The following is a 24,486-nucleotide window of genomic DNA, read 5'->3' on the forward strand; positions in this document are numbered from 1 at the left end:
CCTTGTATAGTAATTCTCTGTGCTTTCTCAGTTTTAACTGAAGCAATCTGGAACTAGATGGATCTGAATATCTAAAAGAGGATGGTTTGTGTTGCAATATATTTCTGAGTGCTTTATTGATTAATAACAGCTTGTGTACACTCTGTAAATTATTAAACTTGTTTCCTCATGATGAAGAAAGCAAAAAATCATTTTAGAATACTATTCAGTGTTAATTTACAGATTATTGAACCATGTGCTGATTTTTCTTTTGTGTTCCTAACATAATTTTTAATAGCTTGAGATTTTATATCTCCACATAAATTACTGATGCTCAAGTGGTGTAAAGAGCAGATGGGGAAAACAATTAAGAGATGAAACAAAGGAACTGACCAACTTGAGAAAAATAAAAGGCTTGTTTTCATAAACCACACGTGCATAAATGCACACATACATATACACATACATGTTTACCCAGCCCCCTGAGCTGGTAGATAGGGATGAGGAACAGTGTGAAGCCATCACTGAGGAAACAGCTATCCATGAGGAAATAGTTAGACACCTGCTAAACAACTCAGACATACACAAGCCTATGGGATCCACCTGAGGGTATTGAGGGAGCTGGTGGAAGTGCTTACCTAAACACTTTCCATCATTTATCATCAGTCCTGGCTATCTGGGGAGGTCTCAGTTGATTGGCCGTGAGCAAATTAGAGCAAATTAGAGATGGGCAGGAATAAACCAAATGAGGTTTAATAAGAGCAAGTGTAGAGTCCTGCACCTGGGAAGGAACAACCACACATATCAGTACAGGCTGGGGGATGACCTGCTGGAGAGGAGCTCTGCAGAGAAGGACCTGAGGGTCCTGGTGGATGACAGGTTGACCATGAGCCAGCAGTGTGCCCTTGTGGCCAAAAAGGCCAATGGGATCCTGGCGTGCATTAAAAGGAACGTGGCCAGCAGGTCAAGGGAGGTGATCCTCCCCCTTTACTCCGCCCTGGTCAGGCTTCACCTGGAGTACTGTGTCCAGGTCTGGGCTCCCCGGTACAAAAAAGACAGGGAACTCCTGGAAAGAGCCCAGCGGAGGGCCACAAAGATGATACGGGGCCTGGAGCATCTTCCCTATGAGGAAAGGCTGAGAGACCTGGGCCTGTTCAGCCTTGAGAAGAGAAGACTGAGAGGGAATCTTATTAGTATTTACAAGCATCTTAAGTGTGGGAGACAGAGGGATTTGGCCAACCTCTTCTCAGTGGTTTGTGGGGATAGGACAAGGGGCAATGGCCACAAGATAGAGCACAGGAAGTTCCGTACCAGCATGCAAAAGAACGGTGAGGGTGACGGAGCACTGGAACAGGCTGCCCAGGGAGGTTGTGGAGTCTCCTTCTCTGGAGATATTCAAGGCCCGTCTGGACGCCTACCTGGGCAGCCTGCTCTAAGGAGCCTGCTTTGCCAGGGGGGTTGGACCCGATGATCTTCCGAGGTCCCGTCCAACCCCTTCGATTCTGTGATTCTGTGATTCTGTGAAATTAGATGCCCCTCTACAAGAATGGCCAGAAGGAGGACCCAGAGAACTACAGTCCTGTCAGTCTGACCTCGGTGCCAGAGAAGGTTATGGAGCAGATCATATTGAGTGCCATAAGGTTGCACATACAAGATAACCAAATGACCAGGCCCAGTCAGCATGCGTTTATGAAAGGCAGGTCCTGTTTGACTAACTTGATCTTCTATGACAAGGTGATGCACATAGTGGACGAGGAAAAGGCTGTAGAGGTGGTCTACCTATGCTTTAGTAAAGCTTTTGATACCATTTCCCACAGTATTCTTCTGGAGAAACTGACTGCACATGGCTTGGATGGGTGTATGCTTCAATGGTTGGGTGGCCAGGCCCAAAGAGTCACGGTGAATGGAGTTAAATGCAGTTGGATGCTGGTCACTAGTGGAGTCCCCCAGGGCTCAGTACTACGGCCAGTTCTCTTCAATATCTTTATCAGTGATCTGGACAAGGGGATCAAGTGCACCCTCAGTAAGTTTGCAGATGACACCAAGTTGGGTAGGAGTGTTGATGTGTTTGAGGGTAGGAAAGATTTACAGAGAGATCCGGATAGGCTTGGTCGATGGGCTGAAGCCAGCAGTATGAAGTTCAACAAAGCTAATTGTTGGGTCCTGCACTTGGGGCAAAACAGCACCATGCAATGCTACAGGCCGGGGGAAGAGTGGCTGGAAATCTACCCAGCAGAAAGGGACCTGGAGGTATTAGTGAATATCCATCTGAATATAAAAGGGCATTGTTCTCAGGTGGCCAAGAAAGCCAATGGCATCCTGCCTTGTATCAGAAACAGTGTAGACAACAGGACTGGGGAAGTGACTATCCCTCTGTACTCAGCTCTGTTGAGGCTGCACCTTGAACACTGTATTCATTTTGGCGATCCTCACTACAAGAACGACATTGAGGTGCTGGAGTGTGTCCAGAAAAGGGCTGTGAAGCTGGTGGAGGGCCTGGAACACAAGTCTTATGAGGAGTGGCAGAGGGAACTGGGGTTGTTTAGTCTGGAGAAGAGGAGTCTTATGGGAGACCTTATTGATCTCTACAACCACCTGAAAGGAAGTTGTGGGGAGCTGGGGGTTGGCCTCTTCTCACAGATAACTAGTATTAGGACTAGAGGGAACAGCCTCAATGGCTAAATCAGTGGCGAAGTCAATGGCCTCAAGTGGAGTCACTGTCCCTGGGGGTGCTTAAGGAAAGGTTGGACATGGTGCTTAGGGATATGGTTTAGCGGCTAATATTGGTGGTAGAGGGATGGTTGGACCATATGATCTTGGAGGTCTTTTCCAACCTTTATGATTCTGATTCTATGACTTTAGTGATAGGACAAGAGGGAATGGCCACAAGTTGAACCAGGGCAGGTTTAGGTTGAATATTAGGAAAAATTTCTTCACTGAAAGGGTTGTGAAGTAATGGAACAGGCTGCCCAGGGAAGCAGTTCAGTCACCATCCTTGGATGTATTCAAAAGACATGTAGATGTGGTGATTAGGGACATAGTGATAGACTTGGCAGTGCTAGGTTAACGGTTGAACTTGATAACCTTGGAGGGCTTTTCCAACCTAGGTGATTCTATGATACTATGACTCTATATACAGCTATTTTAAAGAAATATATTTTCCTTGTTTCACATCATCGTCAGTTAAGGACTTGAGTGACAGCTATATCCCCTATTAGTACCAGTAAGGATTAAAAGTACAGATTCCTGAGATATCTGAATTCACAAATGAGTAAGTGTTTTTTCTGATTCTCTAAGAATAAAATGTAGATACAGCTGCTGTGATTTGTATAGCTCAGGAAAAAAATGTCAGGGAAAAAAATATCGTAATTTAGTTGCAATGACAGAACCACAACCCTCAGTGACATAGCATTTATTTTTTAAGCAGTATGGGTACAGCAGCTCACTAGCAAATTCTATTCTAGGGTTTCTGCTTGACTGCACGCTCTTTGCAGAGCACATACACACACTTACACCAGCCCAGGCCCCAGCCCCTCAGTCCAGTACAGATGGACACCACAGAAAAGGCAAGTCTTCTGACCAATCACCGTACAGGTTCCCAGATGGTGCCCAGCTGCTGATGCAGAGCAGCTCCTCTGTAGGCTCCACTTGGAGCACAGCCTTAGTCCTTTGCATGGATGCTCCCCACAAGATGCTATAATTTTCATTATTTCTTTCAAAATGAGATGGTCAGCAAAAGCCACCTGAGGCTTCATTGGTCACATCATGCCAGGGTAATCTTTTTGATATTTTAAAGCTAATAAGCAGTTGTTACCTGCTACATGTGCTACAAATTTGTGGGTAACCCCAGTTATCTACGTTTTGTTTGTTTGCCCAGCACATGCCAGAATCATTTAATGGTTTAGGCAAGGTCATGGTGTCATTTGCCTAAGAAAGCTCTCAGGTAAGCTTTACAACACAATATCACCATAAAACTGTAAATTAAGAAAAAGTATGAACTACTTTCTCTGATCATTCATGTTTAATTTTCTTGGTCTCTTGGATGTTGTTTTTTGTTAATCTATTGAGAAAACTGAGATCCAAACAGTCTCTGCAGCTGGAGATTATGTCTGTTTCTTCCTTTTCTGACTTCTGATTTATATACCATTTTATCTGAAAGAGGTGATCTCAGGATCTAAGACTTCATAAATTTATATTCTCTCTTCCATTCCTCCCCATTCTTTTGCATTACCCACCAAGTGCATCCAGGTCCCTGAGCAAAAGCAATTCCACGAATGGGTTTGCCTTTTCCTGAGGCAGGAGTAGCCCAGACTGTTTTACCCAGCATGTTTCTTACGTGCACTACAGGAACTTTATCCCCTTCTACAGTGCGTAACAGGTTTGATTGGGCAGGTCCAGCTCAGTTGGCAGATCCCCTGGTATTGACTAACCAGGTGGCCTTTGCCAAATGTGTATCCCAATTTTTGAATGTCCCAGCACCCATTGCTTTCAGTGTAGTCTTCAACAGTCCATTGTATCGTTCAACTTTTCCAGAGGCTGGTGCATGATAGGGGATGTGATACACCCACTCAATACCATGTTCTTTGGCCCAAGTGTCTATAAGGTTGTTTCGGAAATGAGTCCCGTTGTCTGACTCAATTCTCTCTGGGGTGCCATGTCGCCATAGGACTTGCTTTTCAAGGCCCAGGATAGTGTTCCGGGCGGTGGCATGGGTCACAGGATATGTTTCCAGCCATCCGGTGGTTGCTTCCACCATTGTAAGTACGTGGCGCTTGCCGTTGCGGGTTTGAGGGAGTGTGATGTAATCAATCTGCCAGGCCTCTCCATACTTATATTTCAGCCATCGTCCTCCATACCAAAGAGGTTTTGACCGTTTGGCTTGCTTGATTGCAGCACATGTTTCACAGTCATGAATAACCTGTGCTATAGTGTCCATGGTCAGGTCCACCCCTCGATCACGAGCCCATCTGTAGGTTGCATCTCTACCTTGATGGCCTGAGGTGTCATGGGCCCATCGGGCTATAAATAATTCACCTTTATGTTGCCAGTCCAGGTCCACCTGAGCCACTTCAATCTTAGCAGCCTGATCCACCTGCTGGTTGTTTTGATGTTCTTCAGTAGCCCGATTCTTGGGCACATGAGCATCTACATGGCGTACCTTTACAACCAGGTTCTCTACCCGGGCAGCAATATCTTGCCACAATGCCGAAGCCCAGATGGGCTTGCCCCTGCGCTGCCAGTTGTTCTGCTTCCATTGCTGTAACCACCCCCACAGGGCATTTGCTACCATCCATGAATCAGTATAGAGATAGAGAACTGGCCACTTTTCTCGTTCAGCAATATCTAAAGCCAGCTGAATGGCTTTCGCTTCTGCAAACTGACTCGATTCACCTTCTCCCTCAGCAGCTTCTGCAACTCGTCGTGTAGGACTCCATACAGCAGCTTTCCATCTCCGATGCTTTCCCACAATACGACAGGACCCGTCAGTGAACAGGGCATATTTCTTCTCACTTTCCGGTAGCTTGTTGTACAGTGGGGCTTCTTCAGCACGAACCACCTCCTCCTCTGATGATATCCCAAAGTATTTGCCTTCTGGCCAGTCCATAATCACCTCCAAGATTCCTGGACGACTGGGGTTTCCTATTCGAGCCCGCTGAGTAATCAGTGCAACCCACTTGCTCCATGTAGCATCAGTTGCATGATGTGTAGAGGGGACCCTTCCTTTGAACATCCAGCCTAGTACCGGCAGTCGGGGTGCCAGGAGGAGCTGCGCTTCAGTACCGACCACTTCCGAAGCAAATCGAACTCCTTCATATGCTGCCAATATCTCCTTTTCAGTTGGAGTATAGCGGGCTTCAGATCCTCTGTATCCCCGACTCCAAAACCCCAGGGGTCGACCTCGAGTTTCCCCAGGTTCTTTCTGCCAGAGGCTCCAGGTGGGACCATTCTCCCCGGCTGCGGTGTAGAGCACATTCTTTACATCTGGTCCTGTTCGGACTGGCCCGAGGGCTACTGCATGAACTATTTCCTGCTTAATTTGTTCAAAGGCTTGTCGTTGCTCAGGGCCCCATTCAAAAGCATTCTTCTTACGGGTTACTTGGTAGAGCGGGTTTACAATCAGACTGTAATTTGGAATATGCATTCTCCAAAACCCCACGACACCTAGGAAAGTTTGTGTTTCTTTTTTGCTAGTTGGTGGAGACATAGCTGATATTTTGTTGATCACATCCATTGGGATTTGACGACGTCCATCTTGCCATTTTATTCCTAAAAACTGGATCTCTCGTGCAGGTCCTTTAACTTTATTCTGTTTTATGGCAAAACCGGCCTTCAGAAGGATTTGGACTATTTTCTTCCCTTTCTCGAAAACTTCCTCTGCAGTGTCACCCCACACAATGATGTCATCGATGTACTGCAGGTGTTCAGGAGCTTCCCCCTGCTCCAGCGCAGACTGGATCAGTCCATGGCAAACGGTAGGGCTGTGTTTCCACCCCTGGGGCAGCCGATTCCAAGTATATTGGACTCCCCTCCAAGTGAAAGCAAACTGTGGCCTGCACTGTGCTGCTAGAGGGATGGAGAAAAATGCATTAGCGATATCAATTGTGGCATACCACTTGGCTGCCTTTGATTCCAGTTCATACTGGAGTTCTAGCATGTCCGGCACTGCAGCACTCAGTGGTGGCGTGACTTCGTTCAGGCCACGATAGTCCACTGTTAGTCTCCACTCACCATTAGACTTTCGCACTGGCCATATGGGACTATTAAAAGGTGAATGAGTCTTGCTGATCACTCCTTGGCTCTCCAGTTGACGAATTAGCTTATGGATGGGACTCAGGGAGTCTCGGTTGGTGCGATATTGCTGCCGGTGCACAGTTGTGGTAGCGATCGGCACTTGCTGTTCTTCAACCCTCAGCAACCCCACAACAGAAGGGTCCTCTGAGAGACCAGGCAAGGTAGACAACTGTTTAATGTCCTCTGTCTCCAAGGCAGCTATGCCAAAAGCCCAGCGGAACCCTTTTGGGTCCTTGAAATATCCTCTTCTGGGATCCCCCCGTCACACCATAAATACAGATGGGCTCTGGCCCTTTATAGCTTGATGGCATTAGAGTACATTGTGCACCGGTGTCTACCAAAGCCTTATACTTCTGTGCGTCTGACGTGCCAGGCCATCGAATCCACACAGTCCAATAAACTCGATTGTCCCTTTCCTCCCCCTGGCTGGAGGCAGGGCCCCTCTAGTCCTGGTCAGAATCTTCGTTTCTGTGCTTAAAGGACTGCCTGCCGGAAGTTGGAGCAGCAAACTTTTCAGAGAACTCCTTTTTCCCAATTGTTTTCCTTTGCAATTCACGTACCCGTGCCTCTAGGGTCGCAGTAGATTTTCCATCCCATTTTCTCATGTCCTCTCCATGGTCACGTAGGTAAAACCACAGGGTGGCGCGGTGTGTGTGCCCACCATATTGTCTTCCTTGCATAGATGAACGTTTACCCCTAATAGCTGAGACACTGGTTTGTACAGGTGGGGAGGAAAATAATCTCTCTTCAAGTTGGTGGATCTTTTCAGAAAGTTTCTCCAAAGCATTCTCTTTTAGCTGGTGGACACTGGTTCGTTCAGGTGGAGGGGAAGATAAATTCTCTTTAAGTTGGTGGACCTCTTCAGAGAGTTTCTCCACAGCTGAGACACAGGCCTGTAGGGAAGAGGAGAGATTTCCTTCGTACTGCCGGAGTAATTTAGCCACGTCATTCACTGGGGGATTCTCCTCCGCTTTCCAGGCTAGTATTGCCAATGAGCTGGCATATGATGATGGTGCACTCCGTACAAACTTCCACCACATGGGTGGTGTACACCGGACTGCATCTGGATCTGCGGATGTTTGTGCGTCGTCTAGGTCCTTATAAATGACTTCCCGTACGGCCAATTCCCTCAGGTACTGAATTCCCTTCTCCATGGTGGTCCATTGGCCTGGTAGACATACAAGTTCTTCCTTGAAGGGATACCTTTCCTGCACAGCTGACAGGAGACGCCTCCAGAGGCTGCGAGGTCGTGCTCCATCTCCAATTGCTTTGTCAATGCATGCGTCCCTAGCAAGGGATCCCAGCCGCCTGGCTTCCTTGCCCTCTAATTCCACATAATTGGCTCCCGTGTCCCAGCACCGGAGCAGCCAGGTGACAAGCTGCTCACCTATACAGCGACCAAAATCTTTTCGCACATCTCGTAGCTCACGCTGGTATAGAGTCCGGGTAGTTACTGTTGATTTTTCGACATCCCCATCCTCATCTTCAGTCTCCTGCACCTTTGATGGCCCAGCCTCGTCTTCACTATGCCCAGACTTAGCAGAAGACTGTCTGCGTTCTAAACGACCTGAGCCTCTATACCATTTTTTCACCTTGTCTACAGGGGCAACTTGCACTGCTACAGCTCGTTTCTCTAACCCAGACACAGGGTCTGCCACAGGGGTTGGAATACCCTCTGCGGGGTCAACTTGCACTGCTACAGCTCGTTTCTCTGACCCAGACACAGGAGTGGGAGCAGCTGCAGGAGCTGGAGCGGCTGCAGGAGCTGGAGCGGCTGCAGGAGCTGGAGCTGGAGCGGCTGCAGGAGCTGGAGCGGCTGCAGGAGCTGGAGCTGGAATGGCTGCAGGAGCGGGAGCTAGGTTGCTAGTAGCATCAATTGCAGCTCGATAGGCACAAGCCAGACCCCAGCACGCTACAGTGATTTGTGTCACTTTGGAACTGCCAGAGTCATGACACCTTTTTTTCAAGCATTCTGCCAGCTTTTTAGGATTTTGCAGTTGTTCAGGGGTGAATGTCCAAAACACTGGAGGTGACCACTGCTCTAGAAACCTGCCCATATCCTCCCACACTCCCTGCCACTCGCAACTATCCCGCCTCAAGACAGATCTCCGGATGAGATTCCTAAGTAGTTGTTTAACCCTCAACAAAACCTGAAGCGCATTCAGGAGACATAACAACAAGAGCAGGCTGGTCTGAGTATCCCAAGGATATTCAACATCTCGGAGAAACACCGTAACTAGCTCGGGGGATAAGAGGGTGGTGGTGAAGGAGAAAGGGAGAGTGAACAGGTAGGGAAACATGTCTTCCCCTGTCCCCTTCACAGATTGGCTCCCTAACGAAAACAGGCAATAGGTGTAATTGCTAATAGTTTCCGAGATATGGGTTCCAAAGTATAGAGTCGACGTCAGTGCTGAGTACAAATACCAGGTTAAAGTCGTGACCAGATATTTCATCATTTCATAAGCCATTGTTACACCGCACAGTACCATAACAATCTTAAACCAGGGCCCGGAAAGGATAAACAGTGCAACAGGGAGCACATACAGAAAGTAACACACTATAAAACTCAATTTGGAATACAGGTACAGCAGACTGGAGATTAAGGCAATCAACATCGTGACTAGCAACTATTAAGCAGGTCCAATACTTATACCAATTTTAGTTTAACACACTCTGGTCAAATTTGTCGATATCGCAACCCTTCGAGCCCCACGTTGGGCGCCAAAAAAGGGCTGTTGTGGTTTAACCCGGCTGGCAGCTAAACACCACACAGCCGTTCGCTCACCCTCCCCCCTCCCTCTCTGGGATGGGGGAGAGAAACGGGAAAGTGAAGCCGGTGAGTTGAGATAGAGACAGTTTATTAAGACAGGAATATAATAATAACAATAATAATAATAATAGTGATAATGATAATAGTATTAATAATAATAATGTGTAAGAAAACAAGTGATGCACAATGCAATTGCTCACCACCCGCTGACCGATGCCCAGCCTATCCCCGAGCAGCCGGCCCCCCACCCCGGCCAGCCACCCCTATATATTGTTTAGCATGACGTCAGATGGTATGGAATACCCCTTTGGCCAGTTTGGGTCAGCTGTCTTGGATCTGTCCCCTCCCAGCTCCTGCTGCACCCCCAGCCTGCTCGCTGGCAGGACAGAGCGAGAAGCCGAAAAGTCCTTGGCCTGGTGTAAACACTGCTCTGCAACAATTAAAACATCAGCATGTTATCTGCGCTCTTCTCATCCTAATCCAAAACATAGCACCCTACCAGCTACTATGAGGGAAAATTAACTCTGTCCTAACTGGAACCAGGACACTCAGTGATTGCAAACTTTCATGTGCTTCAACAACCCAGTCATAGTAACAGGTGTCATTAGCAACTAAGTGTTTTTTGTTTGTTTTTAAATGTTGCAGAAGCCTTTGGAGGAAATCTTAACATGAAACACAAATACAGTACACATTTTTAGCTGCACCTTGTTAGTGTATTTACTTGTATTTAGATTTGATTGTAGTGCATCCTAATACTGTAATCATCTGATCTTGGTATTGTAAAATGGAACAGATTATCTAAAGAACAACATTGTTTTAAAGGCATTACAACATTAAGATATATGTTTAGACAATTCTTCAAAAATAAAGGATACAAATACATATATACCTGTATACCTAGAAAACAAAATAAAGTTAGAGTAATGGGCATATGCAAACTAACTTATGTACTCGTGTATGAATACAACAAAAGACTACCGTATAATGAAATACCACTGGAGGTGCTTTTAAATGGACTGAATTATAAGCTAGTTCCTTAGGTTAATGAAGGTAGAATGGACATCAGCACAGGTCAGTTTGCTTTTCTGCTTGAAGAATGTACATACTTTAAATTATATGCTGCTGGGGCTAGGTTGTGAACAGAACCTAAATTCAGGGAATAAACGTGTGTTTATCTACCTAGAATATTAAATGTCTAAATGAAGAAGTCAAAAGTAGGTGAAAAAATAAAAATACAAAAAAAAAACAAAACTTCCAGCACTTAATTCAACTACATTCCACACATGTAGGTCTATACAGTTTATGGTGAGCAGATATGAATAAGTTTGGGTCGTACCCAGAGGTATGTACACAAATTAAACTCCAGGTATGTGACTTTGGGGCTAAGTCACAACTAATATCGTCATTCTTCCAATACGGATTATTTGGTAGATTCTGAGAAGGTATCACTATATTTACACGATTTTTGGCTGCTTTGAAGCACAAATAGATGGAATTTGCACCTGTTCACAATGTGGCTTAAACATACCAATACCTTTGCCATCTGTTAATTGTATTTCGAATATGAATCTCAAAGTATTATAAAATATTCAGTAGCCTCATAGGCTATAGCTGTAAAATTAGGTTGTGCATGTCTTTAAGAGCTGCTAAAAACAGAATATGTCATACCTTCCGATGTATTTTCTTTATATGGTCCTTTTATTCTAGGTACATTATACAAGTCTGTCTTTTTGTATATCCATCTATCTATCTACAGGCAGTGTACAGCCTACAGTCTTCCCCCTATCCTCTGCTGAGACCCCACCTGGAGTACTGTGTTCACATCTGGGGCCCCCACTACAAGAAGGACATGGACCTATCAGCGCGAGTCCAGAGGAGGGCCACAAGGATCAGAAGAGTATTTCTCCTATGAAGACAGGCTGAGAGAGCTGGGGTTGTTCAGCCTGGAGAAGAGAAGGCTCCAGGGAGACTTTATACTGGTGTTCCAGGACCTAAAGAGGGCCTACAAGAAAGCTGAAGAGGGGCTCTATCAGAGAATGTAGTGATAGGACAAGGGGTAATGGTGTTGATAACACACCAGTATTTTTGTTGCTGAGCAGTGCTTACACTAAGCCATGGATTTTTCTGCTTCTCATACTGCCCTGCTAGCTGTAAGGGGAGTAATGGTTTAAAACTAAAATAGGGTAGATTTAGATTAGGTATTAGGAAGAAATTCATCACTCTGAGGTGTAGTTGAGTGACTGGAACAGGTTGCCCAGGGAAGTTGTGGGTGCCCCATCCCTAGAAGTGTTCAAGGCCAGGGTAGGGCTTTGAAACAACTTTGTCTAGCAGAAGGAAATCATCCCTGTCCATGGCAGCAGTGTTGGAAGTGGGTGATCTTTAAGGTCCCTTCCAACCCAAACCACTATATGATTCAATGATTCTAAGAAACATATTTGTAACACTGTTCTGCCTGTATTGTTGAGCTCCTGACTACTACGTGACCTTTCTTCAAAGTTGCAAGGGATGAATGTTATTGACCAAAGCTGAAGAGACCCCTAACTTTGAACCTTGCCTGTCCACTGTGTCTGCGTATGTTTGGAACCATACTTAGGGCTGCTGGCGTATCTAGTTTCTTTCCTCTTTTGTCCTGGAGCACATTCACAACCTCTGTCTGGTCAAATGCTGTGTGCACACATTTTGAACTGCAGGCAACATTGAGATCATTGAAATAATTTCAAATACATTAAGGTATCAAAGTGATGGCCAAGGAAGGTGTTAGACAACCTGTTTTGTAAACAACATGCTATTCAGATAAGTAAATACGGGCTGTAGAAAATGAAATAAAGCTTTTAATAATTTTCATTTTAATTGAGCCAGTACAAGCCAATATGTATAGAGAAAAAAAAGAAAAAAGAAAAAAGAAAAGAAGAAAAAAAAGACAATTATCTTTGTGGCAAAAACTATCTCTAGGATTCATCTTTTAATAGAGGAGACAGCTTTGATTTATATACAAATGTTCTGGTAATTGGAATGCTAACAGACACATTACAAAGGCAAGAAATGACAATTTAATGGGCTTATTACTACTCTTTTGCTACATTTTTATGCAAAACTAGTATTTGTAAAAACAATAAAATTAAATGTTTCCAAAACACTTTCACAAAATTATGTTTATAGTTAAAGTATGAATGTAGCAGACAGTTAAGGAAAAGTCCAAATAAAACCAAAGAAATCTAGAAATTACTTACCCGTCTCACACTGAAATAATTTTCTGGCATTATCTGAAGAGTAACTCAAAAATATCTATCTTGAGAAGAATTCTACCTAGTGTAAAGTCCACATTATGCCAAACCAAGTGCAGATGGTAGGATTCATCTGACCAGGATAAGACATCTACAGTATGCTTACATTTAGGCTTGTCACACCAGCAACATAAGCCTGATTTTGCACAGATAATACTGAATTGCATTAATGTTAATTCTGAATCATAACCTGTGCACTCACTAAAACAGTGATGCTTAAAATTAGTTGATGTAATTAAAGAGTGTTTTAGTTCATACATTCACATAGTGCGCTTCAGATAGCATAATATTCAAATGCTGGACTTTGTTACTTAAATACAATGTTTTTATAGACATCTTATTGTTGTATTTATTATGTCTCTACTGCTATTTTCCTGATGATAAAGCAACCTATTTTGCAGAATGTTACTTTGAAAACAGACAATCCAAAGAGTTTGTCTGTTTGCCAGAGAGAGGAAAAGTAAACCAAAAAGATTAACATCATTATACCAAAACATTGTAGAAATATAAGGAATTACAAGGAAACATAATTTTAAAAGACAATCCCTGTATGTCTCATTACCCCAAATTTCTAAAAAAAGAAAAAAAAAGCATGAAATTAAGTTTCCCTAGTTTGCATCATAAAGTGATATCGTGATATTTATTATCCTTTTAAGAAATTATGCAGTTCTGTACCTTACTGTGGTTCAGCATGGAATGTAACATATAAGCTTTAACCAAAATAATCCATACATAAGTCTTCAGCGTCAAAAGGGTGTGACTTGCTTATTCTGAATATAACATTCACTGAGAAAACAATGTGGAAAGAAAAATATACCTTATTGTGTATGAACTCATGTTGTTTATGCCTACAAACACATCCTTAATGGCACTTTAATTTAAAAACATTATTGGGAAGAAGTAAGGAAATACATTTTGGAGAGTAAAAAAAACAAAAAAAAAAACTTTTTTTTTTTTCCTGTGGAAAAGTGGAAGTAATCAACACATGAATTGTCCATTACCATTTTTGTTAAATTATGTTTTCCACAAGGCACATTGTTTGAAGGATTGCCTATCTTAAGTTGCTAAAACTTTTTTACAGTATTTCTGCTTCAGATTACTCACTCAAATGTAGCTTAAATTGGTACTGAATAGAAGCTGTCACTATCTGACACCTCTTTAATATCATTATATGAAACAAGGTAAGACTATTCACCACCATCTCTGTTAGTGGATGGCATTCTCTTTACATTTTAGTCATAGACATGAACAAATACTTTGCCTTCCTTACTATTTTTTTTCATTCTGATATTTAGATTAAACAGTTCTGATTTTTAGACAAACAGCCTACTTCAGCTTAGAGAATTGGGTGGTTTTGCTCTGATAATGGGGAATCAAACAAATGAACAAGCAAAACAAAACAAAAAAAATGGAATAAGAAAAATGTCGTTGAATATTCAATACTTTTAGTTCAGTTAAGCATGGAAGTTTATAATTAGAAGTAGTGTTTGATTCCTTAACCCTTCCCAGGAACCTGACCAAGCTCAAACACAAAAAGGAAGCATACAGAGAGTGGAAGCAAGTATGTGTATTCTGAAAGGAATACAGAGACATTTTCCAAGTATCCATGGATGAAGTTAGAAAAGTCATGCTTGACCAACTAGATGAGCTTCTACAATGAATGACAAGCCTGGTAGATGAAGGGAGAGAAGTGGATATTGCCCTCCTGGCTTTTGACACTGTCCCCCATAAGATCTTCATAGACAACCTTTTGATGTATGGGCTGGATGGACAGATAGTGAGTGAGGTGGACTGAAAACTATCTGAATGGTCAAGATCAGTGGAGAAAAGTCTAGGTGGATGCCAGTAACTAGTGGTGTACCCCAAGGGTCAATACTGGGTCCAGTTCTGTTTAACATCTTCATTAATGATCTGGTTGATGGAGCAAATAGTACCCTCCACAAATTTGCAGATGAGAAAGAAAGAAAGAAAGAAAGAAAGAAAGAAAGAAAGAAAGAAAGAAAGAAAGAAAGAAAGAAAGAAAGAAAGAAAGAAAGAAAAAGAAAGAAAGAAAGAAAGAAAGAAAGAAAGAAAGAAAGAAAGAAAGAAAAAGAAAGAAAGAAAGAAAGAAAGAAAAAGAAAGAAAGAAAAACAAAGAAAGAAAGAAAGAAAGAAAGAAAGAAAGAAAGAAAGAAAGAAAGAAAGAAAGAAAGAAAGAAAGAAAGAGAAAGAAAGAAAGAAGAGAAAGAGAGAACGAAAGAAAATTGTGGATACATGAGAGAGTACAGAGTAACCTCAAAAAGTTGAGAAATGAACAGACAGGAATCTCATGAAGTTCAACAAGGCAGAATGCACCCCTAGTCCATTTGGGGGTCTTGGTGTACACCAAGATGAACATGAGTCAGCAATGTGCCCTTACCCCAAAGAAGGCTGATGGTAAACTGGGCTGAATTGGGCAAAGTATTGCCATCAGGTTGATGGAGGTGGTCTTCCCCTCTATCCAGTAGTGGTGAGGCCACACCTGGAGTACTGTGTCCAGTTCTGAGCTCCCCAATACAAGAGAGACATGGACATACTAGAGATAGTTCAGCCATGAAGGGCCATGTAGATGATTGAGGGACTGGAGCATCTCTCATATGAAGAAAATCTGAGATTGCTGGGATTGTTCTGCATGGAGAAAAGAAAGCTAGGGGCAGCGTGAGTGGTGGTGAGTAGAGAGCTTATCAATTGATAGAAATCCCTGAAGGGAGGGTGCAAGGAAGATGGAGCCAGGCTCTTTACAGCGGTGCCTAGTGGCAGGACAAGAGGCAATGGGCACGAAATGAAACACAGGAATTTCCCCTCTGAACATCAGAAACACTACTGTACAAGTGATGGAGCACTGTAGTAAGTTGCTCAGAGAGGTAGCAGAGATCTTCAAAAGCCATCTGAACATGACTTTTGAATTTTGTCTGTGTTTCTGTGATTCTGATTCTGTTTTTATTCAGAAAATAAATTAATTTCTAATCTTCTGGTGGAATATTAAGTTCTTCTATTTGGTAGTACATTTGTAGATCATTATACTTCTTCATCTGCATATATAACACCTTTCAGACCTCCTTTATGTAGTATGTAAGTATCATAAGGTCTTCACAATAGACAGGATGGATACATCTACATTGCTAAATGCAGTTAACTTAATCCCTTCATTCAATTATATTGCTTCAAGACAGTCTATAATTACATCTATGCTAGCTTGTCAAAGATATTCTTTGGATGGCAGGTAAGACAAAATCTAAAGAGGACCCATACAATCTGTACTAAACACCTATTTTTAGGCAAATGAACTGATCTCCAAATATCTGAGCTTCTGTATTACACATTGTTGGTGGCGATCTAGTAAATACAGTAGAATGAACTTAGAGGTAATATCACCTGTGCTGTCAGGATAGGCACAGGCGAGTTTGTCTTCTGCAGTGTAGCCATGGCATGTGCTGTAAATAGAATTCTACTGTAATGTCACTTTTTTGAGTAAGGAAAACATGAGTTGTAAGTGATATTAAGTACTGTTTTCTTTAATATTATCATGCTATTAATCTTAGTTAAAAAAATAAGATTTTGCATTAAGCAAGGACTCATCTAATTCCTTAACATAGAGTTAGCATTCTACAGCTATACTAATTGATCAACTGTCACAAAATATTGTGATAAAATTCAAAGTATGTGTGGGCAGAAAGAATTAAAGGTCTCAAGAGCCATAAGTCGATCCTTACGTTCTACTGCTGCAGCTGCTTCTGTGACAAATTGGTTGAGAATGTACAGCTGTCCCTGCAGTAGGGTTCCCCTCACTTTCTGATACATAAAGGTAAACTACTTCATTTTAAATACATGGGGATTTTGACATTCAGATTATCAAAAACAGTCAGATAATTAGCTTATGTGATGTACCCCTGTTAATAATTTAGGACTCTGAAGACTATTTCTTCTACAAAACATAATTATCTAGCACCGTATGAGATGTCACAAGGTATCTAAAGAATGCTGTGGACCTGGCAGTTATGACACAGGACCTCAAAGTGACTTGTACAACTATGGAGTGGCAGCTGAAGGCCTAGTAGAATTTTATGGATTCATAGCAACGTTGGTTGGAAGGCACCCCTGGTGTTCATTGAGTCCATCATTGCCCTCAAAGCATAGCTATTGCCAAAACTGGGTCAGAGCAGACACAGTTTCTCTAGTAATGTATGTTAGGAAAAAAAAAAAAAGAAAAAAAAAAAAAAAAGCACACTTTTTCCTAATGTCCAATTTGAACCTCTCAAGCCATAGTTTGTCATTATTATATTTTGGTATAACCCGTCTGGTAGATAGACAGCTGTTTCTCACACAAGAAGGGTCAGCAGTCACTGACACTCATTGCTCAGTCTTCATAGCACCACATCCATTTAAGGGGGCCCGATCTTATTTTCCAAGTAAAGAGCTGCAAGTGCTAGAGCCTTTCTTGTACTTCCATCAGGTTTTAGTTTCTCATCTCCTCAAGACTTCCTCCAACAAGAAGGAAAGAAGGGTAATGGTCATAGGCAGCTCCTTTCTGAGGGGAACAGAAGGGGCCATATGTTGGCCGGACCCTACCCATAGGGAAGTCTGCTGCCTAGCTGGGGCCCAGGTCAGGGACATTACAAGGAAACTTCCTGACGTTGTTTGCCCCTCTGATTATTACCCCTTAGTGATAACTCAGGCTGGCAGTGATGAAATTGTGGAGAGAAGCCTGGAGGCTATCAAAAGGGACTTCAGGGGACTGGGGTGGTTACTGGATGGAGTGGGTGTGCAGGTGGTATTTTCCTCTATCCCTTCAGTGGTGGGGAGGGATACTGAGTGGACCTGCAAGGCCCAGCTGATCAATACATGGCTGAGAGGCTGGTGCCATCACAGGAATTTGTTTTTTTTTTTTTTGATCATGAGGAGGTTTACTCAACACCTGGCCTGATGGCTGCCAATGGGTCTGTTGTGGTTTAACCTGGCTGGCAGCTAAACACCACACAGCCGTTCGCTCACCCTCCCCCCTCCCTCTCTGGGATGGGGGAGAGAAACGGGAAAGTGAAGCCTGTGAGTTCAGATAAAGACAGTTTATTAAGACAGGAAAATAATAATAACAACAATAATAATAATAGTAATGATAATAGTATTACTAATAATAATGTGTACGAAACAAGTGATGCACAATGCAATTGCTCACCACATGCTGACCGATGCCCAGCCTATCCCCGAGCAGCCGGCGCCCCACCCCGGCCAGCCACCCCTATATATTGTTTAGCATGACGTCAGATGGTATGGAATAGCCCTTTGGCCAGTTTGGGTCAGCTGTCCTTGGTCTGTCCCAGCTCTTGCTGCACCCTCAGCCTGCCCGCTGGCAGGACAGAGCGAGAAGCTGAAAAGTCCTTGGCCTGGTGTAAGCACTGCTCTGCAATAATTAAAACATCAGCATGTTATCAGCACTCTTCTCATCCTAATCGAAAACATAGCACCTTACCAGCTACTAGGAGGAAAATTAACTCTGTCCTAACTGAAACCAGGACAGGGTCCCATCTGTCTCAAAGAGGGAAACAGACTCTAGCCTGGGAGCTGGCAGGACTCTTTGAGAGGGTGTTAAACTACATATGAAGGGAAACAGGGCAGGGGAAAATGAGACTCGATAGAGGGAGCAGTCCCAGAGCTGGGGGTGAGGGCAATGGCATGACTCAAGTGCATCTACACCAATGTACGCAGCATTGGCAACAAACAGGAGGAGCGGGAAGCCATTGTGCGTCAGGCAAGCTATGACTTAGTTGCCATCACTGAAACATGGTGGGACCACTCTCATGACTGGAGTGCTGCAATGGATGGCTACAAGTTCTTCAGAAGGGACAGGCAACTAATGACAGGCCATGGCGTTGCTCTCTACATTAGAGAGTATTTCAATGCTGTTGAGATCGGCGTTGGGAAGGGTAAGGTAGAGTCCCTGTGGATAAGGACTGATGCTCACTTGAACATAAGCCAGAAGTGTGCCCAGGTGGCCAAGAAGGCCAACAGCATCCTGGCTAGTACCAGGAACAGTGTAGCCAGCAGGACCAGGGAGGTGATGGTACACCTGTACTCAGCTCTGGTGAGGCCGCACCTCAAGTACTGTGTTCAGTTTTGGGCCCCTCACTACAAGAAGGACATTGAGGCCCTGGAGAGTGTCCATAGAAGGACTACAAAGATGGTGAAGGACCTGGAACACAAGTCCTATGAGGAGTGGCTGAGGGAACTGGGGTTGTTTAGTTTAGGGAAGAAGAGGCTTCAGGGGAGGCCTTATTGCTCTCTACAACTACCTGAAAGGAAGGTGTGGGTAGCTGGGGGTTGGCCTCTTCTCCTAGGTGATAAGACTAGAGGGAATGGCCTCAAGTTGCACCAGGGGAGGTTCAGGTTGGAAATTAGGAGACATTTCTTCTCAGAAAGAGTAGTCAGGCATTGGAACGGGTTGCCCGGGGAAGTGGTGGCGTCACCGTCCTTGGGGGTGTCCAAGGAAAGGTTGGACATGGTGCTTAGGGACATGGTTTAGTGGGTGACATTGTTGGTTGGACCAGATGATCTTGAAGGTCTCTTCCAACCTTAATGATTCTATGATTCTACGATCAGTGTATCATATATAAAAATTTCCATGGTCTGAATCCTATCTTAAATGCAATTATCACAAAGAAAAATAAGGCTTCCTACTTGAGTTAGAACTACATCTGATTAAAATGAATAAATCAATAGCACTTTGTTTAGTTCAGAAGATTTATATATATATATAATTAAAAATTAAATGTTTTAAGTAATATGTCAAATATTGTTTTGTTTCTTTGTTTTTGTTGTTCCTAGATATATTTTTTTTTAGAAAAGAATGTACTTTTGTCTGGAAAGCAACCCTACACATTGTGCTTTAAAATCTATTAAGTGATTCCAGATTAAAACTGATCATAGAACGAACAAACAGTAATTTGTTTGGGGGGGTTGCTTTTGTTTTTTCTCTTCTAGAAGGATTTGTGAGCAGAATTGAAGACTGAAAATCAAAACAAGAAGTAAACCCATGTAGGGGAACAGTCCTCCATTTTGTCTTCTTTATGGTCTGTTCATATCTGTTAGTATTTTAAATATTTATTATTATTATTTGCCTTGAAATGTGATTACAATAAAAGAAAAATGATGAAAAAATAAATCATTACATCCAAAAGAAATTATATATTCTATGCTAGGAAAAAAATAAACAAAACAAATAAACAACAAAAAAACAGCCAATGATTGAAAACTGGTCTAAATAGCTTTAATCTGTATCTATAAACCTACTTCTGTTCTTCCCACTACCAGTCTTCATGCAGCCTCTTACTTTCCTTTGTGATCATTTTTCTACATTTCTAAACTTCTTTTTGTTATTTAATATTTGATTTCCAGCATTCAGACTATGTCATAGTACCATGCTTTCAAGTGTACTTTTTTCATAGAAAGGTTCATTTACTTCTAAAAGCATTTTGTGATTATATATGTAAACTAAGAAAATAACAGATTTGTTTCATAGCTTTGAATTTCTCTGATTTGTATTTTTATTTCTCAGATTTGCACTCTCAGCTCAGAACAAACTATGAACTATTAGCCTAAGAGATTGTGTCTGACTTTGAAAAGATATGGTATAATCACATTTTTCAGGATTTAATATTGGATTTCTTATGTGCCTCGAAGTAAACAAAACTCTGTGTTACGTAACTATGAAGACTTTTGGAATCACATATATAAGCCTCTTTAAATAAATAAATAAAGTAAAATAGAAGATCCTTTTTTAATCTAGCACTTTGACCATTTGTGCATACTAAGACTTTTCCTGAGACAGTGGCATGAGACAATAGGGGCCTAAAAATTATTGGGATTTATTATGCCTAAAGGCAGAATATAATCCATCTTCAGTAACCAAAGCCTTATGCTCTATGTTTTGCAATCAGGTTTTTCAAACAGCCAAGGATGAATCTCATTCTATGATTCTATGATTCTATTCCAAAAATTAGATTTTTTTGAAAACCCTATACCTAAGTACACAGTACATTCAGATAAAGCTACTGCACTTCTTCAAAGGTTGTGAGTGCTTTCTTTACCTTGCAATTCCCAAATGTAAACGTTTCGTGAAACAAGCATCAAAAATAGATAATGCTTTAGGTAGATCTTTTTCTCCTGAGAAATTAGGATGTTTGTAGTTAGCAATGAGAGCACTGCCCTAAGGCCTGGGCTCCAAGTTAGGAATAACACAAAATCTGAGCCTCATTTTTAAAATCTCTTAAGTGTTATAAATGTAAATATAATCCATATGTTCTCTTTGGTTATTTCTGTGTATGCAAAAACATTTTATATCATTGATCAGTACCTTCACTTTGACCTTCTTTTCTGGGTGAAACTGAGTTAAAGCTTTTCACGAGCAAGGCAAAGAGTTGCAATGACTATTCTAAAACTTGAAATTGCTAGTTTGATGCCTCAGGGACTTCATGTTGTGCTAGATTTCGTTAGGTGTAAGCCTGTGTCAGCACTCCAGCAGCTTTGCAAATGCTAGCTATCAGCAGTGGAGAAGTCTGCTAGGTGAAGTGACAGTAAAGCTGTTTTAGAAAGTAGCACTGATTTCTCACTTAGGACCTTAGGCACTCTGCAGGTCCCCATAGATCTAAATACACAACTATGCAAATTTGCTATCTTAACTTGAATTAATCTGAAGTATGTAGGATTTTCTTTCAACTACATATCATCTTTGGTTTAGTATAATGATTTCCTGAACTAAAACAAAACAAAAAAAAACCAAAACACTATATATATATATATATATATATATAATTTTTTTTTCTCTATTGTTCCAGCTTTTGGAGAGCAAAATGTATTGAGTATTCCTGTATTCTGAAGAACTGATGTTCTTCTTAAACTCTATGTTCTTCTTAAACTCTATGTTTAAACTAAACTAAGTCAACTGCAAAGAAATTTCTTTTTAAAAGTATTGAGCTACAAAGTATGATATCTTAACACATTTAATATTTTTGGTTAGACAGGTGTTTGTAAGAAACATTAAGTAATTGTCTACATATAATTAAGACTTTTTTTTTTCTTTTTTTTTTCTTTTTTTTTTTTTTTGGAAGTGGAATGCATCTTCCAGTACTGATGAATTACTTTGTGATGTTATTCACCTTGGTACAATGAGTGAAGATTTATGTAGGCATGTGACTATCTTGTGGTATATTTTTACTGTGACAAGGTAAAAAATTACTTTTTCTATATCGGGTTCAGTTTTCATGCTTGATGGATTGTGTTTCTCCAATTGAAACTATATCTGGCTTTAACCTTCTCAAGGTAAAAGACAAAGACTTTTTGATCTTGAGAATAATTTTCAGTATTAACAAAACCTTTTTATTTATTTATTTTACTAACTAGTGACAGAAGTAGAGCTTTGGAAGAGAATTCAAACCATGTATTAGTTGATATAAAGGTGAGAGAGAGAAATAAAAACTTCTGTAAAAAACGTGATAAATAAGGATTCTGGTTTCAGGGTCGAATTTGTAGAATAGAAGAATGTTACTAAATGACAGAATGTTACTAAATAACTTTCAAACTGATTTATAATATGAGAATTAGAACAGAACAAAAATACAAACTAAAATCAACACCAAAGAAATACACCCAATAAAGGCAAATACACAAGCAGTAGAAAAGAGAACTTCCTATAAGAAAAATATATATATATATATGAAAATTTACATTTGAAAAATGAAAGCTGAAAAATAAATGCAATTTCCAATTTCCAAAAGGTGATTTTTTATTTTTTTTTTCACATTTCAAAAGAAGTTACAAAGAAATTATCTAGAGGGCCTAGGGGACTATTGATTAGATAATTCCACTGTTAAACTAATTATTTTTTTCTGTATGGATGCATGGATGACAAAGAGGAAGGTCAAGACACCTTTTTTTAACAAGCGTATGCTGGTCAAGACACCTTTTTTTTTTACCACTTGTATGCTCTGTTTGGCTTTTTAAAATATTCTGTTTTGGTTTCCTCAAAGGATCTTTATTCTACATGTGAGAAAGTCCAGACACATGGTATCTTCCACAATTTCTAGAGTTATAGGACTCCAGACATACATAATATTCTGTGGGGAGGGAGACAGAGGGAGAAAGTGAAAGAGGGAGAGAGGACAGAGACAGAGACTATTACATTTATGAGATAATTGGTTAACTTGGAATTTTGATCTACAAGGCAAATGAATGGTATGTTGAAATCAGAACTGTAATTCTGATGAAGTAACATAGACTGAAGGCAAATACAGGTTAGCAGAGGACTGAGCTGAAAATTCTGTTCTGTAAGTGAATTGTTATTTTTTGTATTATTCTGTGCAGGAATTAAAATATTATTTCAGTCATCCCAGTGTATATTCTTTGTGATTGTTGTTATTACTAAAATTGCTTAACGGTCAAACCCTGAAGATTCCAGAGAAGATTTTCACATTGTTAAGAACCTCATCTTCTCTAAAAAGGAATAATAGTAACAATAAATATATATATAATTTTTATTTTTTACAATATCTTTTTGCAATTGTAATTGTTCTTTAAGATAGGACAAATTTTAGATTTACCTCTATGATGTATTGAGTGTCAGAATCTAACTACATTCCAGCCCTTCTTAATACAAGCATGTCAGTCTTGGACAGGTATTTCCTCTCGTCTTAATGCTCCACAATGCAGTCATTAAAATGACAAATAGCAGCAACTACAGAAGTTACGCTTTGGAACCAAAAAGCAACCACAGAAGAGAGAGAGAGGAAAATACTCTAGCACTTTACTAGATAGATATGTAGTTTATAAATGTAACTGTATGTAGTAGCCAAGGCTGCAATGTAGATGTTCCTTCTCCAAGAGACAGAAATATAACTTTTTCCTAGCCTCTCTAAGGATTGTAATTATATCAGGATTTTCAGAACTTCATTTTTACTACAGGTAGGTCCCTTGTCTGCAGAGCACACAAACCAAAATTTCTTTTTACCATACAGAGCCTTTTCCATCCACAGAATGTGAGTCTTAAGCTGTACTTTGATCACCATTTTGATAATTCAAAGGTTGGAGATTTGGTACATGATAGCTTGTATCAATTCATGTCATCATCTACTTTAATTTTAAAAACAATAGGCCATTCCAAACAGTCAGAGGTCTCTGGTAGGTTTTCTGCCTACAGAGTTAGGCAGTTAACTCCATGACTACATGAAATTTCAAACAGCCCTGCATACCTAAATTTAAGCTGAATAAAGACCCACTGATGACATTGACAAGATTTCTATTGACCATTTCGAGAGCTCAATTGAACAGCTGGGGTTCCATTTAAATATAATCACCTGGTGCCATTTTAAAAGCCCTGATCTAATATAGCTCAACATTAGCTGAGTGTCTTATCATTCATACAGTCTTATTTATCACTGAATGTCTCAAATGGAACAGCAACCATGCTCTCTGTTGCCGCAATTGTACATGAATTGTACTTTTGTTACTAACATTTCTCACACCATAAGATTTCTGTATGTTAAGACACAGCTTTCACTGTGCTGCTTTGCAGTTTTGGAGTCCCACAGAAGGAAATGGCAGAGCCATCCTGCAGCCATCTTCTCAGAAAGTTATACTTCATTTTGCTGTGTCTCT

At 41.3% G+C, this 24,486-nt stretch overlaps 1 protein-coding gene and 1 long non-coding RNA gene across 2 annotated transcripts in view; both read right to left on the reverse strand.

Annotated features, from left to right (window-relative positions):
• Positions 1 to 9,779, reverse strand: part of LOC125181329 (uncharacterized) — a 34,987-nt gene extending 25,208 nt beyond the window's left edge. The window contains exon 1 of the long non-coding RNA XR_010826509.1: positions 9,742 to 9,779. This is a non-coding gene — a long non-coding RNA (uncharacterized lncRNA). The remainder of the gene's footprint in view (positions 1 to 9,741) is intronic.
• On the reverse strand, positions 3,387 to 7,001 carry LOC136786908 (uncharacterized). Its single transcript, XM_066982701.1, has 2 exons — positions 6,709 to 7,001; positions 3,387 to 6,543 (listed from the first exon to the last, which is right to left on the reverse strand). The coding sequence occupies exon 2, from the start codon at positions 6,209 to 6,211 to the stop codon at positions 4,379 to 4,381; it is 1,833 nt and encodes a 610-aa protein (XP_066838802.1). The 5' UTR covers positions 6,212 to 6,543; positions 6,709 to 7,001; the 3' UTR covers positions 3,387 to 4,378.
• Positions 9,780 to 24,486: the final 14,707 nt, after the last annotated feature.

This window comes from Anser cygnoides, chromosome 1 (genome assembly GCF_040182565.1).
Source record: "Anser cygnoides isolate HZ-2024a breed goose chromosome 1, Taihu_goose_T2T_genome, whole genome shotgun sequence".
Taxonomy (NCBI): Eukaryota; Metazoa; Chordata; class Aves; order Anseriformes; family Anatidae; genus Anser; species Anser cygnoides.